We start from the raw sequence: 13,031 nt of genomic DNA, 5'->3' as shown, positions 1-13,031 counted from the left end.
GTGCTGGGGTTACAAGCATGAGCCACTGTGCCAGGCCAAAATTCTTATTTTGTGATTGTTTTTTCCCAGGGAAATTAAAATAGAGCTAGTATTTCAGAGTTGTCTTTTTGAATATCTTAGTGGAATCATTCATTTTATGCTTTTCACATTAATATTCACTTAGGATCTTTTGAACTACTAGTTTGGGTAGAATGATGATGTTGCCCACTGCATTTAGTCTTGGTTTAGACTAATTTTTAATAGATGCTCCAGCATGACATTTTTTTAAAGAGAAAAGTAAACATTTTTCAGCTTTAATACCTACAAAGGCTTTATTGTGTTGGTTTAGTTTAGAGGAACTCCGTAGATGAGCTTATATAGTAATCAACTAAAAACAATAACAAATAGTCTACCTACTTGTTTCACAAAGTTAGTAACTCCCTGGAGGAATTCAGGAATTTTTTTTCATTTATAAATTATTTAGAGTCCAAGAACTGCTACCTAGTTCATAACCCAGTTATTATCATGTTGCTTTAGAATGAGTAGTTTCTTTTTTTAAAACAATATAATATAACATGATGTTCAAAAATCTAGTTGTTTCTTAAAGAAATAAGTTTGTTTTAAACATTTATATTCAAGTAACACTTGTAAGCTTTCCAAAATAAAAGCAAAACCAGAGACTTTCAAAAACTTAATTGCAGTTATATATAAAGGCATGCACACAGTTTTCATTTTTACTGAAACACAAAGGGGAAATGCCCCTTTGTCAATAGATGTCACAAAGATTTAGAATAACAGCTGGCTTTTTTTAATGGAGACTAGGAGAGTTTGTTGTATTTTGATTTGTGTCTGAAATGTGATTCTAATATACTAATGTGGAAATGAATTCAAATGGAAATGAGAGAAGTCTTCATTTTGGTTGACTGCCTTTGTTTGAGTGTGAATTCAGTGAGGTTCATTCAACCATAGCATTAAAAATTTGAGTGCTTCAAGCAAGAGCCAAAGGAAAGTGGGGTTTTTATTCATGTAGCCCAGAATGCCAAAGCATAACAACTGTAGTGTTTATAACCTCAATGTCTTTCTCTCCCACCCTCTACCATTTTTCTCCCTCTTTTTCTGATCTTTTTTTCATACTTATGTAAATATAGGAAGCTTTGATGGCAGCTGAAATTAGCCAAAAGAACATTAAAAGACATAAGATTCTGGTAAGTGTGCAATTTTATTGTTTGAAATATAACTTTCAGTAAGTTATAATGAGACTGAAAGTAACTTGGAAAGAACGGTTTCTGTTATCTTTTGGGAATTTATTTCAAACTAATTCCCTGACCTGTGAGGTCAAAGTATTTAATTTTATCGAATCAGTTTCTGTTTGTAAACAAGAGACTTGAACACCTGAAGAAGGTAGTTTTAGGTAATTTGGAACCTGTATTTGTGAAGAATGCTCTAATACAAAGCTTTCCGGTTATGTGTATGGACGTTTCTTTAAATCAGAAGTAAAATCACATTATCACAAATTTTATCAAAAGAATGGTTTCATAAAACTACATTGCTTCAGTGTCTCCCTAATAACAGACTCAATTGATTTTTTTATGGAAACTAATCTAGGACATCAAATACATTTTTATTACATTTTGGGCTCTGGAAAAACATAGTGACTGAAAGGCACTTTCTTTGCTAACTGTGACAGTGAATGGGCAGATGGAGAGCCAAAAAGAAATCTTATCCTTCATGTGTGAAGGATCCTTGGAGATTAGATATCTAACTCAGTACCCTTGTTTATGGATGGAAACTTAGTCTTTTATGGCTATTTGGATTTCAGCACGAATACCTTCTGTCTACCTTAAACTCCTATAAAATTCCACATAGAAACCTTAATTCCCAAAGAGTGTGCAAGCGAAATAATTTAGGAATAAAAGGAGGGTGGAAAACCAGATCATTTTTTTCCTGTCAAAATTGTGGAGTATAAGCAAGGATTTTCTAGAAATGAAAGAGAAGGCCTGCTAGCCCTTAGAACAGTTAGCATGTGTGAAGATGCAGGGAAGTGAACCTCTTGGCCTGCTTCGTTATGTGGGTCAGTTGAGGGATACTATATGAGTAGCAAAGGCCAGATCCTAAAGAACCATCTGTAATTAGGAGCTTGGTTCTGTCTTGGAACCTCTAGAAGGCAATTTAGCTTTCAGTATCCCATCAGATTTCCTGATTAAAAAGATCATCTGACAGAGACAGAAGGCCAGAGGGAGGCCTGCTGAGACGGAGATCAATTAGGAGGTTTCCTGATAGTCTAGGTGGGAAGCGATGAGCCCTGCACAGAGTTGGTAGGAATGGAGAGGTGGAGAGAGATGGAAGGTATGGTAAACTTGAATCTTTGGGATATGGTGACTGACTTGATGTGGACATGAGGATGAGCACAAGAAATGTAAGCTAACTCCCAGACTTTGGGAGGGAGGCAGGGATGAATGAAGCGAGGGGTGGGGGGAGAGACACCGTGGAAGGTGTTGTGGGACTGAGAGAAATGATGAATTCTGTTTTCCACACATTAGTTTTAGGCATGTATGGGGCATCATAGTAGAGTCCAGGAAAGAAGTTTAGACTTAAAAATTGATTCAAGGGAGTTATCAACAAAAAAGTGTGAGTCAAATGTATGAGTTTGGGACAGCCCACATGGGGCGAGTATATAGCATCAAAGAACAGAGGAACATGAATGGAACTATCAGGGATGCTGTCATTCATTGCATAATATAAATACAAACAGATATGGAGTAGCCAGAGGAAGATAGTTTCATGGGAGCTGAGAGAGGAGAGAATTTCAGCGTAAAGAGAGTTAAATGCTTAAGAAGTTGAGTTAAGCAGGTCAGAAAAGTTAGACAAGCTCAGCTGGTCAGTTGTATGCTGGATTTGGTAACATGAAAGTAACTAGTGAGTTTTCTATATATGTATTATTTATTCTCAACATTGTAGGGATCAAAAAGTGAATAGGAGATTATAAGGTAGGGTTGACTGTAGACTATCAGGTTAGCTGTGAAATGGAAAAATGAGGGCTGTTGCTGGGGACTATTGCATCATGGGATGATGGTTGTCCTTGTGTATTTTGTGTAAGAGAGACACTTAAACATGCTATGCCAAGGAAAAAGAGGCAAATAGGGTTGACATAAAAGGTATACAGAGAGAGGGGTGCAGGAGAAGTTCCACAGTGGGGAGGCATACATGGGAGAAGGGTTGGAGGAATTCACTCGGAAAAGGAGACATCTCTTCTCATTTAGAATGATCCTCTGTAGATACAGTGATATGCGATCTGTTCTCAGAGAAATAAGGAAGTAAGGCACACTTTCTTCATTCAAGTTCTGTATAAATTTGACATATTCAAATAGTAGCCATTAAAGTAAAAATTTAATAAACCAAAAATGATTGTTTCCTTTCACTCTAGAAATGGGCATGTCCTATACATTAATTATGCATAGAATTTTTTCTCCTAGAATGCTATGATTTCATGCCAAACATGCAGAGAAGAGACGGGTTTCTACCATTTCTGCAACCAGAAAGAAATTTCACATACATCTTTTTGAACATAAAGTAGAAGTTAAAATTCAGCTTATCTAACTTTTGTTACATGTACTGAATTTAAACTTCCCATGAAAATGCTTTTAGGTGGAATAATATATCAGAAGAGTCATGGGAGAGGAAACAGGAGCTGTCCTCCTGTGCCTCTATTGACATTGGCCTCCCGAAATCCTTTCAGAATCCAGGTGGATTGAATGAACAAACATGAATACTCTGTAGCCAATCACTTCCTGCCTTCAGCCCTGGTTATTTGTATACTTATGGGTTTAAAACACATGTTTTTCTGAGTCCATTTTTACTTTAATATTTAATATTTCATGTTTCCCTTTAGTATGATAGTCCTTCATTTCATTTTCCTTACAATATTCTTCAGACTTGGAGTAGAAGGAAGCAGGTAGCTCATATTTTATATAAGATACAATAGATAGAATTTTATATCCAGTGACAACATTCTATCTTTGGATCATGTTTCCTTTTTTTAAAATTTGTCATTTTGAAGATGTGGTGTACAATTCAGGGTTAGGTATACAAATGCTCATTATGCAGGTACCCTTGTTGATGAGACGTGGCCCCCCTCCCCTGGCAGATTGGCAGTAATGGATCATGTTTCTTATATTGGTGCTCTCTTTGTAGAAAATCGCTTAGATGGGACAGTCTAGGAGCTTTTAAAATAGTAACATTATTTTTTTTAAACTGTGGCTTCTAAAATGTATGAAAATTTATATTTTGGACAGAGGCAAGTATAATTACATAAAGCAAACCAAGACATGTAAACAGGTTGCAGTCAAGAGAGCTAACAGGACCCAAATGTTGTGGGCTGCTCAGAAATTAAGACTAAACTTTTGGTTTTTGCAGTTTACTTATGAAATTTCTTCGTTTACTCTTCCCTAGGATATTGGTTTGGCATATATAAATCACCTAGTGGAGAGAGGGGAATATGACATAGCAGCACGGTAATGATGACATTTAAACAATTATTTGTTAATAACATTGACCCATGTTAATAAAAATAAGCCATTCTTTGCAGTTGACAGGTTTCTTGTACATCTTTCTAATGATTAATTTTTGAATATTAATTACTTCAACCATAGAATTAATATGTATTATTGGGCTGGGCTCAGTAGCTTAACCTGTAATCCCGCACTTTGGGAGGCCAAGGCGAGTGGATTGCCTGAGTCTGGGAGTTCAAGACCAGCCTGGGCAACTTGGTGAGACCTCATCTCTACAATAAATAAAAAATTAGCCAGGCATGGTAGCATGCACCTGTAGTTCTGGCTACTTAGAAGGCTAAGGCGGAAGGATGACTGGAGCCCAACAGGTTGATGCTGGGGTGGCCGTGAGTGTGCCACTGCACTCCAGCCTAGGCGACAGAGTGAGACTCCAACTCAAAAACTATGTGTATATATATGTGTGTGTGTATGTATTATTTCTTCAACTATCTCATTTTCACTGAAGAATAATTGCTTTTCTTGTTACTTTTTGAGAAAGGTGTCAAAAACTATGAGTAGTCTGAGATTTTTACCCTTTTTACAAGCTAATAGGTTAGCTGCTACAGTTTCCTGCGTGCTGGCCAAAGACATGAGATTCTTGTGTTGGAACTGCAGCACTATCTCAGCAACAGTATTGCCAGAGTATTCCTGCAACAATAGTAGTCACCAGATCATCAGGATTTGCCCCAGACCCCAAACCCCACTTCCCACAGTGTAACACAGAGTGGGCCAGGTGCCCTGCCCATGCAGTGGGGTTGTGTTACAGGAGAGGCACCCTGAGCTTGGGGTATCTGAGTCTTTTCTGATGGGCAGTAGGCCTACCTGTCCTTTGCCCCAGGAGGCAACATCACCTTTATTTACTGGACAGTTAACAAACGTGCCCTTTGCCTTGCAGGAAGGCTCTATCTGTGTCCTCTTATTTCTAGGGCTATTTGCTTTACAAGCTTCCTTGGAAGATAGTCCAGAACAAAGTACCTCTGCACACAATTTGGGAACTTGTTTCCCAACAAGATGGTAGCAATTCAGTGGAAGAGATCAGACCCCAAGGTCCTGGGTTGCAGGGGTCTGTGGTGGGCAGAGCACATAAATGTTATACAGTGCTTCCTGTGGGTCTATGTGAGTAGTTTCCACTGGAGCATGGTGATGCCTGCTGCGCAACATCTTCGGGACTGCAGGGCAGCCCTAGAACAGTGCTTTTAGGTCTGCTTTGAGTCCCTGGAGGTTATTTAAGAAAATGTGTCTGATGTGTAAAGTAAGGTTTCATTCATATATAAACAGTCTTCCAGATTATGTACTATGATAGGATTCTAATTTTCTCAAGTCTGGTTTTGTTATCCCATTATTTTGGGGTATGAGGAGTTTTTGTCAAGACAGGAAATGTCCTGAAACCAGCAGTGCTCATCTGGGTGAATGGAAAACTCAGAACAGGTACATCATTGGGAAAACTCCTAATTATGGTCTTATGAAAGAGATTCATCTTTATTTATAAGTATTTTGTGTTAGTTTGCATAAGTTCTGTCAACTTGTGTATGTAACCAAGTAACAATAATATTTTGATGTTCATTGACACCTGAGATAGAAGTTTGTCAAACCCCTGGGAAGAGAGATTTATCTAAACCATTGGGGAAAATGTCTACTTGTTCTGTCCTTATTTTTTAATTTTTATTTTATTTCTCCCTGGAATGTTTTTACTGCCAGCAAATGTCAGAAAATTCTTGGGAAAAATGCGGCACTCTGGGAATATGAAGTTTATAAATTTAAAGAAATTGGACAACTTAAGGTAAGCAAGGTGCTTTTATTGTTAATTTTTTCATGTAGTATATTAATAGTGAGATAGAAATAAAATTATGATAATAGTAGTCAGTTCTTAATTAGGAGGTATTAGCTCAGCTGGAAAGAAAAATCAACTTTTAAAAATTAGTTTAGGCCAGGTGTGGTGGCTCAAGCCTATAATCCCAGCACTTTGGGAGGCCGAGGTGAGAGGATTGCCTGAGCTCAGGGGTTTGAGACCAGCCTGGGCAACTTGGTGAGACCTCGTCTCTACAATAAATCCAAAAATAAGCCAGGCATAGTAGTGTACAACTGTTGTTCTGGCTACTTGGAAGGCTGAGGTGGAAGGATCCCCTGAGCCCAGCAGGTCGACATTGGGGTGGCCGTGAGCATGCCACTGTACTCCAGTCTGGGCAACAGTGTGAGGCTCCATCTCAAAAAATAAATAAATTAGTTAAAAAATATAAGCCTAGTGTAAAAATGCATATATGATATTATATAATATATGCCATATATGTATGATGTGTTCACTTTCTTATCTCTTTCCAGTTCTCTCTGTGTTTAGATGAAGTTTTCATGATTTTTTAACGACTTTTGAAAGCAGGGGTAATCTCTTCCAGTAGATTGTAAAACATAAGACTTGTTAAAATTGACTAAAGAATTAACGTATTTTTCAAATAATATTTTACCTGCTGGAAGAAAAATGGAAAATTTGACCACCTAGCTCTAATGAATAATTTTGATATTTCCTTTTTAAAAATTTTTCAACTTAGTTTACAACATCCAAATAACTCAGTCAGGTATTCTCATCTTTATTTAAAGCATTTAAAAAAAAATTTTCAGTGTTTGTGGGCTTTTTGAATGCTCTCCTGGAGTTATGAATATGCTTTTAAAAATTTTCAGTTACTCAACTTGTCAACCCTGGGATTCCTCCTGTGCTTGCCCCATAAGTGTCACTCTTCCCTGAGAAGCCTCCAAGGATATTTCTTCTTGTTGGGATTATTGGAGGATTTTGGCTCCATTTACCTTGATGGTCCCATAACCTAGACTGCTCTTTTTAATTGTGTGTGACAGACATTTCCCCTTGTATATACATACTGCTTCTAAAGAAACTCAAATTAATATAAATTCATTTCCTTTCAAAATTTGGTCCTTCTCCTTTCAGTCTGTGTTTATGACACAATATTCTCATTCCCTGGTGCTTATTAGCACAAAGCCACTGCTCTTGAGAAACATCTTTCTCTCCTCTTCATTCTATTTAATCTCCAGTTCTTGTCAGTTTTACCATGTCAGTATCAACTGGGCCTCCCTTCTTCCCCCTTTGCCACTGGCCTTAACTCTTGACTGAGTCTTCACAAGAGCCTTTTGATAGATCTGTGGGCAACCCTAGCCCAAGTTAGCTGCTTAAAAAATAGGTGAGGACTCTCACTTCCTTAATATCTGTTGCTTCCTTCCTGCCTATAGAATAAAAATGAAATTCCTTTCATAACCCCCTCCCCTTACTCTTCAGCCTCATCTCCCTTCAGTGGCCTCCCTTCTCGAGAAGCCTCTCTGGGCCCCTTTTACCTCACTGCACACAGTCATGGCTCCACACCTTTGCTCATATTGTTTTTCCTGCCAAATGCCCTTTCCCTTCTTCCTTTGCCTGATAAACCCAGGGCTTTAATCACAAGATTCCCCTCTACTGCCAGAGCACTTTGTTAACCCCTCTTTTGTTACACTTACCTCATAATATCGTTATTAACTGTTTAGGTGTCTGCATATCTTCCTTCTAGGGCTGGGAGCTCCTTGGGTATAGTCCCTAGCTCCATGTCCCCGGTAAAAAGCATGGTGATTGGTGCATTGTAGGGTCATTGGACAATATTTGGAGTTTGTTTGACTTTTAACACAGCACTCAAAATATCTGAAGAACACAAGATCTCTTTTTCTTAATGTCAAAAAGATGATTGTGGGTTGATGAAGGTTGATATATTTCAGTTTAAGGAAGGAAAGATGAATAGATGACCCATACTTCTTGATTACTTGAAGTTGACTTTGTAATCTCTGTGACCTTCTCCTACCTATTATTTAGATTTGTGTTAATTCATTAGGAAGAACAGAGAGCTAAAGGTTACCACAGGCAAATTTTAATTCATTCATAAGTATATGCATATACATACTTCTAGATATATAATTTATTATTTGGAAGTAGTGTTCGTTTGAATCTTTTCTCTTTCAAAATACCATTGTCTTAACATTTTAAAGTAAAGTTACACATTTATGTTTTCTGCATAATTGGAATAGTTTTGTTTTGCCACATTTTAAAGAAATTTTTCCTTTTCCTTCCCTAGGCTATTAGTCCTTATTTGCCAAGAGGGGATCCAGTTCTAAAACCACTCATCTATGAAATGATCTTACATGAATTTTTGGGAAGTGATTATGAGGTATGGCATGCTGACATGACTATATTTACTTGTTCTCGATGGGATATGTTAAGCAATCTAGAAAATAATGCAGTGGTACAACTGGTTTAAAGGAAAGAGATTTGCAGTTTATATGTGACAGATGAAATTGAGGTAAACTCTCATGATCATGAATGCTTACATAAAGAGTGAAAACACTTAATCCATGTGCATTTTAAACAACTCCTTAAAGTTCTCTCTCTGAAAGAGCTTTTCTTTAAAAAAGGGGCAAGTACTACAGCACTGTTAAGTAGTATTATCCCAATTTTACAGATGAGAAAATCAAAAATTAAAGAAATCAAATACTAGTCTAAGGCCATACATTTAATAAATAATCGTGCCTAATTTGAATTTAAATTTAGTGTTGTAAGCACTCACATAGACTATAATTTTTAAAGTTTGTTTATTTAACTGGTATTTATTTAGAAAACATCTGTCTAGTGCCTACTATATTCCAGGAATATGCTAAGGATACCCATACAAATGTGAATGAAGTGATGCCTATTCAGTCTAAGTTACACCCAAGCACATAACTGTGGTTCTCAACTGGGACTGATTTTGTCCCCAGGGAACATTTGGCAATGTCTAGATCCATTTGGAGTTGTTAGGGCTGGCAAGTTGGTGATACTGACATTTGGTGGGTAGAAGCAGGAATTCTACTAAACATCCTACATTCTACAATGTGTAGGACAACCTCCCTATGACAAAGAATGATCTTTCCTCAGTTGTCAGTAGTACTGGGGCTGGGCACAGTGGCTCATGCCTATAATCCCAGCACTTTGGGAGGCTGAGGAAGGCAGATTCCTTGAGCCTCGGAGCTGGAGACTAGCCTGGGCAACATAGCCAAACCTTATCTCTAAAAAAAAATCAAAAAAATTAGCCAGGCATTGTGGTACGCACCTGTAGTCTCAAGCTCTTCCAGTACTTGAGATGCTGAGGTGGAAGGGTCACCTGTGCCCAGGAGCTCGTGGCTGCCCTGAGCTGTGATTATTGTAATCTTGCCACTGCACTTCAACCTGGCTGATAGAGTAAGACCCTGATTCAAAAAATAATAATAATAATATTGAAGTTGAGAAACCCTGATATAAACAGCTACATTATTATACAAGATGTATATATAATACATAATTATATAATACGTTAGGTGTTCTGATAAAGCTAGAAACAAAAATTGTCATATTCTCTTAAAAATAATTCCTATTTTATCTTTTTTATTTTCACTTTAATGTTTAATTTTGAATTAAATTATTACATAATCAATCAACTAGCAGTGTTTCATAACACTTTTAATCACATGTGGAAGAAAATTGTGTGCTGCTAAACAGCACACAAGGTGAGATTGCAAAAACAAACTGTACTTCTCTGAAATATTGACTTCTCAATTTTCTTTTCTTCCTAAAAATATATGAAGTAATATGATATTCTTGGAGGTTAAGATGCTTGATGACTTGTTTGTATGGGATGCTTAGTTATATGCCTATAGTTTTGCCTGTTAATTTACAACCCAGCAGAGTTGTTTTAAATAGCTAAGCTTTGTTTAATATTAATGACACATGTATAAGCATGTTAAAAGTGGGACAACTTCTGGGGCATTTTATTTAACAAATTCTTTCCAACTTTTTCTTTCTGTAATAGGCACTGAGGTGTTCTGTAACTTTGTTCATTCTATTATGACAGCTCCTCAATGACTGTGTCCTCTAATTAATAATAATGGCCACAGGGTTGATCTTATCAGTAGTTTTTGAGTAGCACATTTATTCAAGAGTACACAAAGCCAATTAGGCAGAGAGAAGCCTAATATGAAATAAAATGCTTATTTCTATACGTGGTGGGATTATCAAGCTTTTGTCATATGCCTGGTCATCTTGTCTTATTTCGTATTAGAAGTTGGCAGTTCCGTGAGGCTATTGTGTGGAAAGGGAGAAGAGAATGAGGATGGAGTAAGTCAGACCTAAACTCTGTCTATGCACTGGTACATTTACAGAAGGAACAAAATACCTTCCTTAGCTGTGATTTTCATAAAAATAAGAACAGAAGTGAATGGCTTCTCAGGAGTGCTAAATGGAGATTATTGTACAGTAATTCTTTCTTCACAAGCCCCAAAGGCATAGTCTGTCAGTTGTTGAAATATTTGTTGATCAAAGTTTTAATAAAAAATTATTTGATCTGTTACATGAATACTTCTAAGCATTGTTTAAGCTATTTGAATTGTTCTGAGGATATAGGAAAAACCAAACTCAGTTTTCTTCCACTGTACTCTCACAATATAGAATATTTCTGTGATCAAATGTGTGAGTTTTTCCCCACACACCAAGCAGTCTGTTCTGCAGTGGACACCAGTTGTATGTCCTCTGATACTAATTCAGTTCAGTTCTGACACTACCTGTAGATAGCATCAGATGCCACAGGCTAAAGGCTCAGGCCCACAGGTCTGCACCCACTTCAGACACAGCAGTCACAAGTAATAGGGTGTGTACTTCTGACTGGTTAGCTATAAACTGAAGTTTCCACTACCCCTTTCTTGGGTTCAACTGATATGCTAGAGCAGCACTCAGAACTCAGGAAACACTTTACTTACATTTACCAGTTTATTATAATGAATAATACAAAGGTCACAGATGAGCAGCCAGATGGAAGAGGTGCATGGAGCAAGGTACATGGCAAGAGGCACGGAGATTCCACATCTTTCCCAGCCTCCAGGACCTGCATGTGTTCAGCTATCTGGAAGTGCTCTGAACCCAGTTCTTTTGGGTTTTTAGAGATGCCTCATTACATAGGCATGATTGATTGAATCATTGACCATGGTGATCAGCTTAACTTTCAGCCCTTTTTCCCTCTCTGGTGTTTGAAAGGTGAGACTGAAAGTTTCATCCTCTAATCATGCCTTGATCTTTCCTTTGACCAACCCTCCTCCTGAAGCTACCAGAGGCTGCCAAATACCAATCAACTCCATACAAAAAGACATCACGTTGGAGATTCCAAAGGTTTTAAGAGTGTGCCAGGAAGCAGAAGAAAGATCAAATGTATGTTTCATAATATCACAAGTCTTATTCTATTGAAAGAGTATTCTTTTTCTGTTTTTCCCCTTTGGCAAGGGTTTTGCCACATTGATCCGGGAATGGCCTGGAGATCTGTATAATAATTCAGTAATAGTTCAAGCAGTTCGGGATCACCTGAAGAAAGATAGTCAGAACAAGACTTTACTTAAAACCCTGGCAGAATTGTGAGTATATTTTAGTGCTTCCTTTTTCATATCAATTTATATTGAAAATGTTTTTCATACTTTAGAATATGGCAAACTCTGAATAGGGAGGATGCCTTTTATGCCACTTTTCTGAATTCACTCTTAGTAAACCCTTTCTTAAACCTCAAATGATCGACTAGAGGCTAAAGACAATATGAGAAACTATACAATTGTGGTATAATCTATTTCCCAAAGGAGAGAAATCTAACAGTACTCAAGAGGCAGTGGTTAAGAAACAGAAGGGCACCATGTTCTAGACCATGCAAGCACAGCAGTTTCCCAGTGGCAAGGCTCTGGATTTTGTTACTCTTGGATTTTCAAGTCAGTTTCCTCTCAAGCATCTGATTTTTTTTTTTTAATCTATAAGGTCACAGGTAACAATTCCTTACAGGATAATGTTAAATGAGATGTCATAATAGAGGACTAAGCACAGTGCCTGACTCTGAGTCAGGGCTCAAGAAAATGGCAGAAGTTGTTTAATATTTTTCATATTTTGTGGGCACTTTCAGTAACACAGGCTCTGTACTAGATGCCTGTGATACAGACATTAGTAACATATACTCATGCTCTCAAGGAGCTTCGGTCTAGGGAAACAGAAGTATACTGCAGGTCTATCCAAGAAAACTGGTTCTGCTTCTACCCCTCCTTGGCACCATCACCTCAGACTACTCCTTCCCATCTGCTTACCTCTTTTGCCTAAAACCGAGGAAGGTCCATAAAAATGGCCCAGAATTCAGGATTGTGTTAGACATTCCCAGAGGAGGTCATGTTTGTAGCATTCTGGGTTAGAACACTAATCATTTCTCTTGGAAACATTGTCCTAGATGCCTTTTAGATTCTGTTGTACTGTTAATAATGGACTAACAGCACAATATCAGTTCAGTTGGCTTTCAGGAACTGGTTTAGGGACTTAACCTATGTGAAAATCAGTGTTTCAGTGGAAAAACACATTTCAATTTTATACAACTCCCTTACAAATAAACTTTTGAAATATAACCTAGGTGTCAGCTGAATACTGCTTGTAAGGATTTTAACTGATTTTTCTGTTAC

At 37.5% G+C, this 13,031-nt stretch overlaps 1 protein-coding gene across 1 annotated transcript in view; it reads left to right on the top strand.

Annotated features, from left to right (window-relative positions):
- Window positions 1–13,031, top strand: part of VPS41 (VPS41, HOPS complex subunit) — a gene marked incomplete at its 5' end in the record, with an annotated part of 99,850 nt that overhangs the window by 50,982 nt on the left and 35,837 nt on the right. The window contains 5 exons of the mRNA XM_008064145.2: window positions 1,128–1,184; window positions 4,429–4,490; window positions 6,225–6,306; window positions 8,627–8,719; window positions 11,833–11,960. Coding sequence (XP_008062336.1) covers window positions 1,128–1,184; window positions 4,429–4,490; window positions 6,225–6,306; window positions 8,627–8,719; window positions 11,833–11,960 — 422 coding nt within the window. The remainder of the gene's footprint in view (window positions 1–1,127; window positions 1,185–4,428; window positions 4,491–6,224; window positions 6,307–8,626; window positions 8,720–11,832; window positions 11,961–13,031) is intronic.

The sequence above is a fragment of the Carlito syrichta genome, unplaced genomic scaffold (genome assembly GCF_000164805.1).
Source record: "Carlito syrichta isolate Samal-C Ts95f unplaced genomic scaffold, Tarsius_syrichta-2.0.1 Scaffold307206, whole genome shotgun sequence".
Lineage (NCBI taxonomy): Eukaryota > Metazoa > Chordata > Mammalia > Primates > Tarsiidae > Carlito > Carlito syrichta.
The sequence above is the reverse complement of the archived record's forward strand: the minus strand, read 5'-3'. Positions and strand labels throughout refer to the sequence as shown.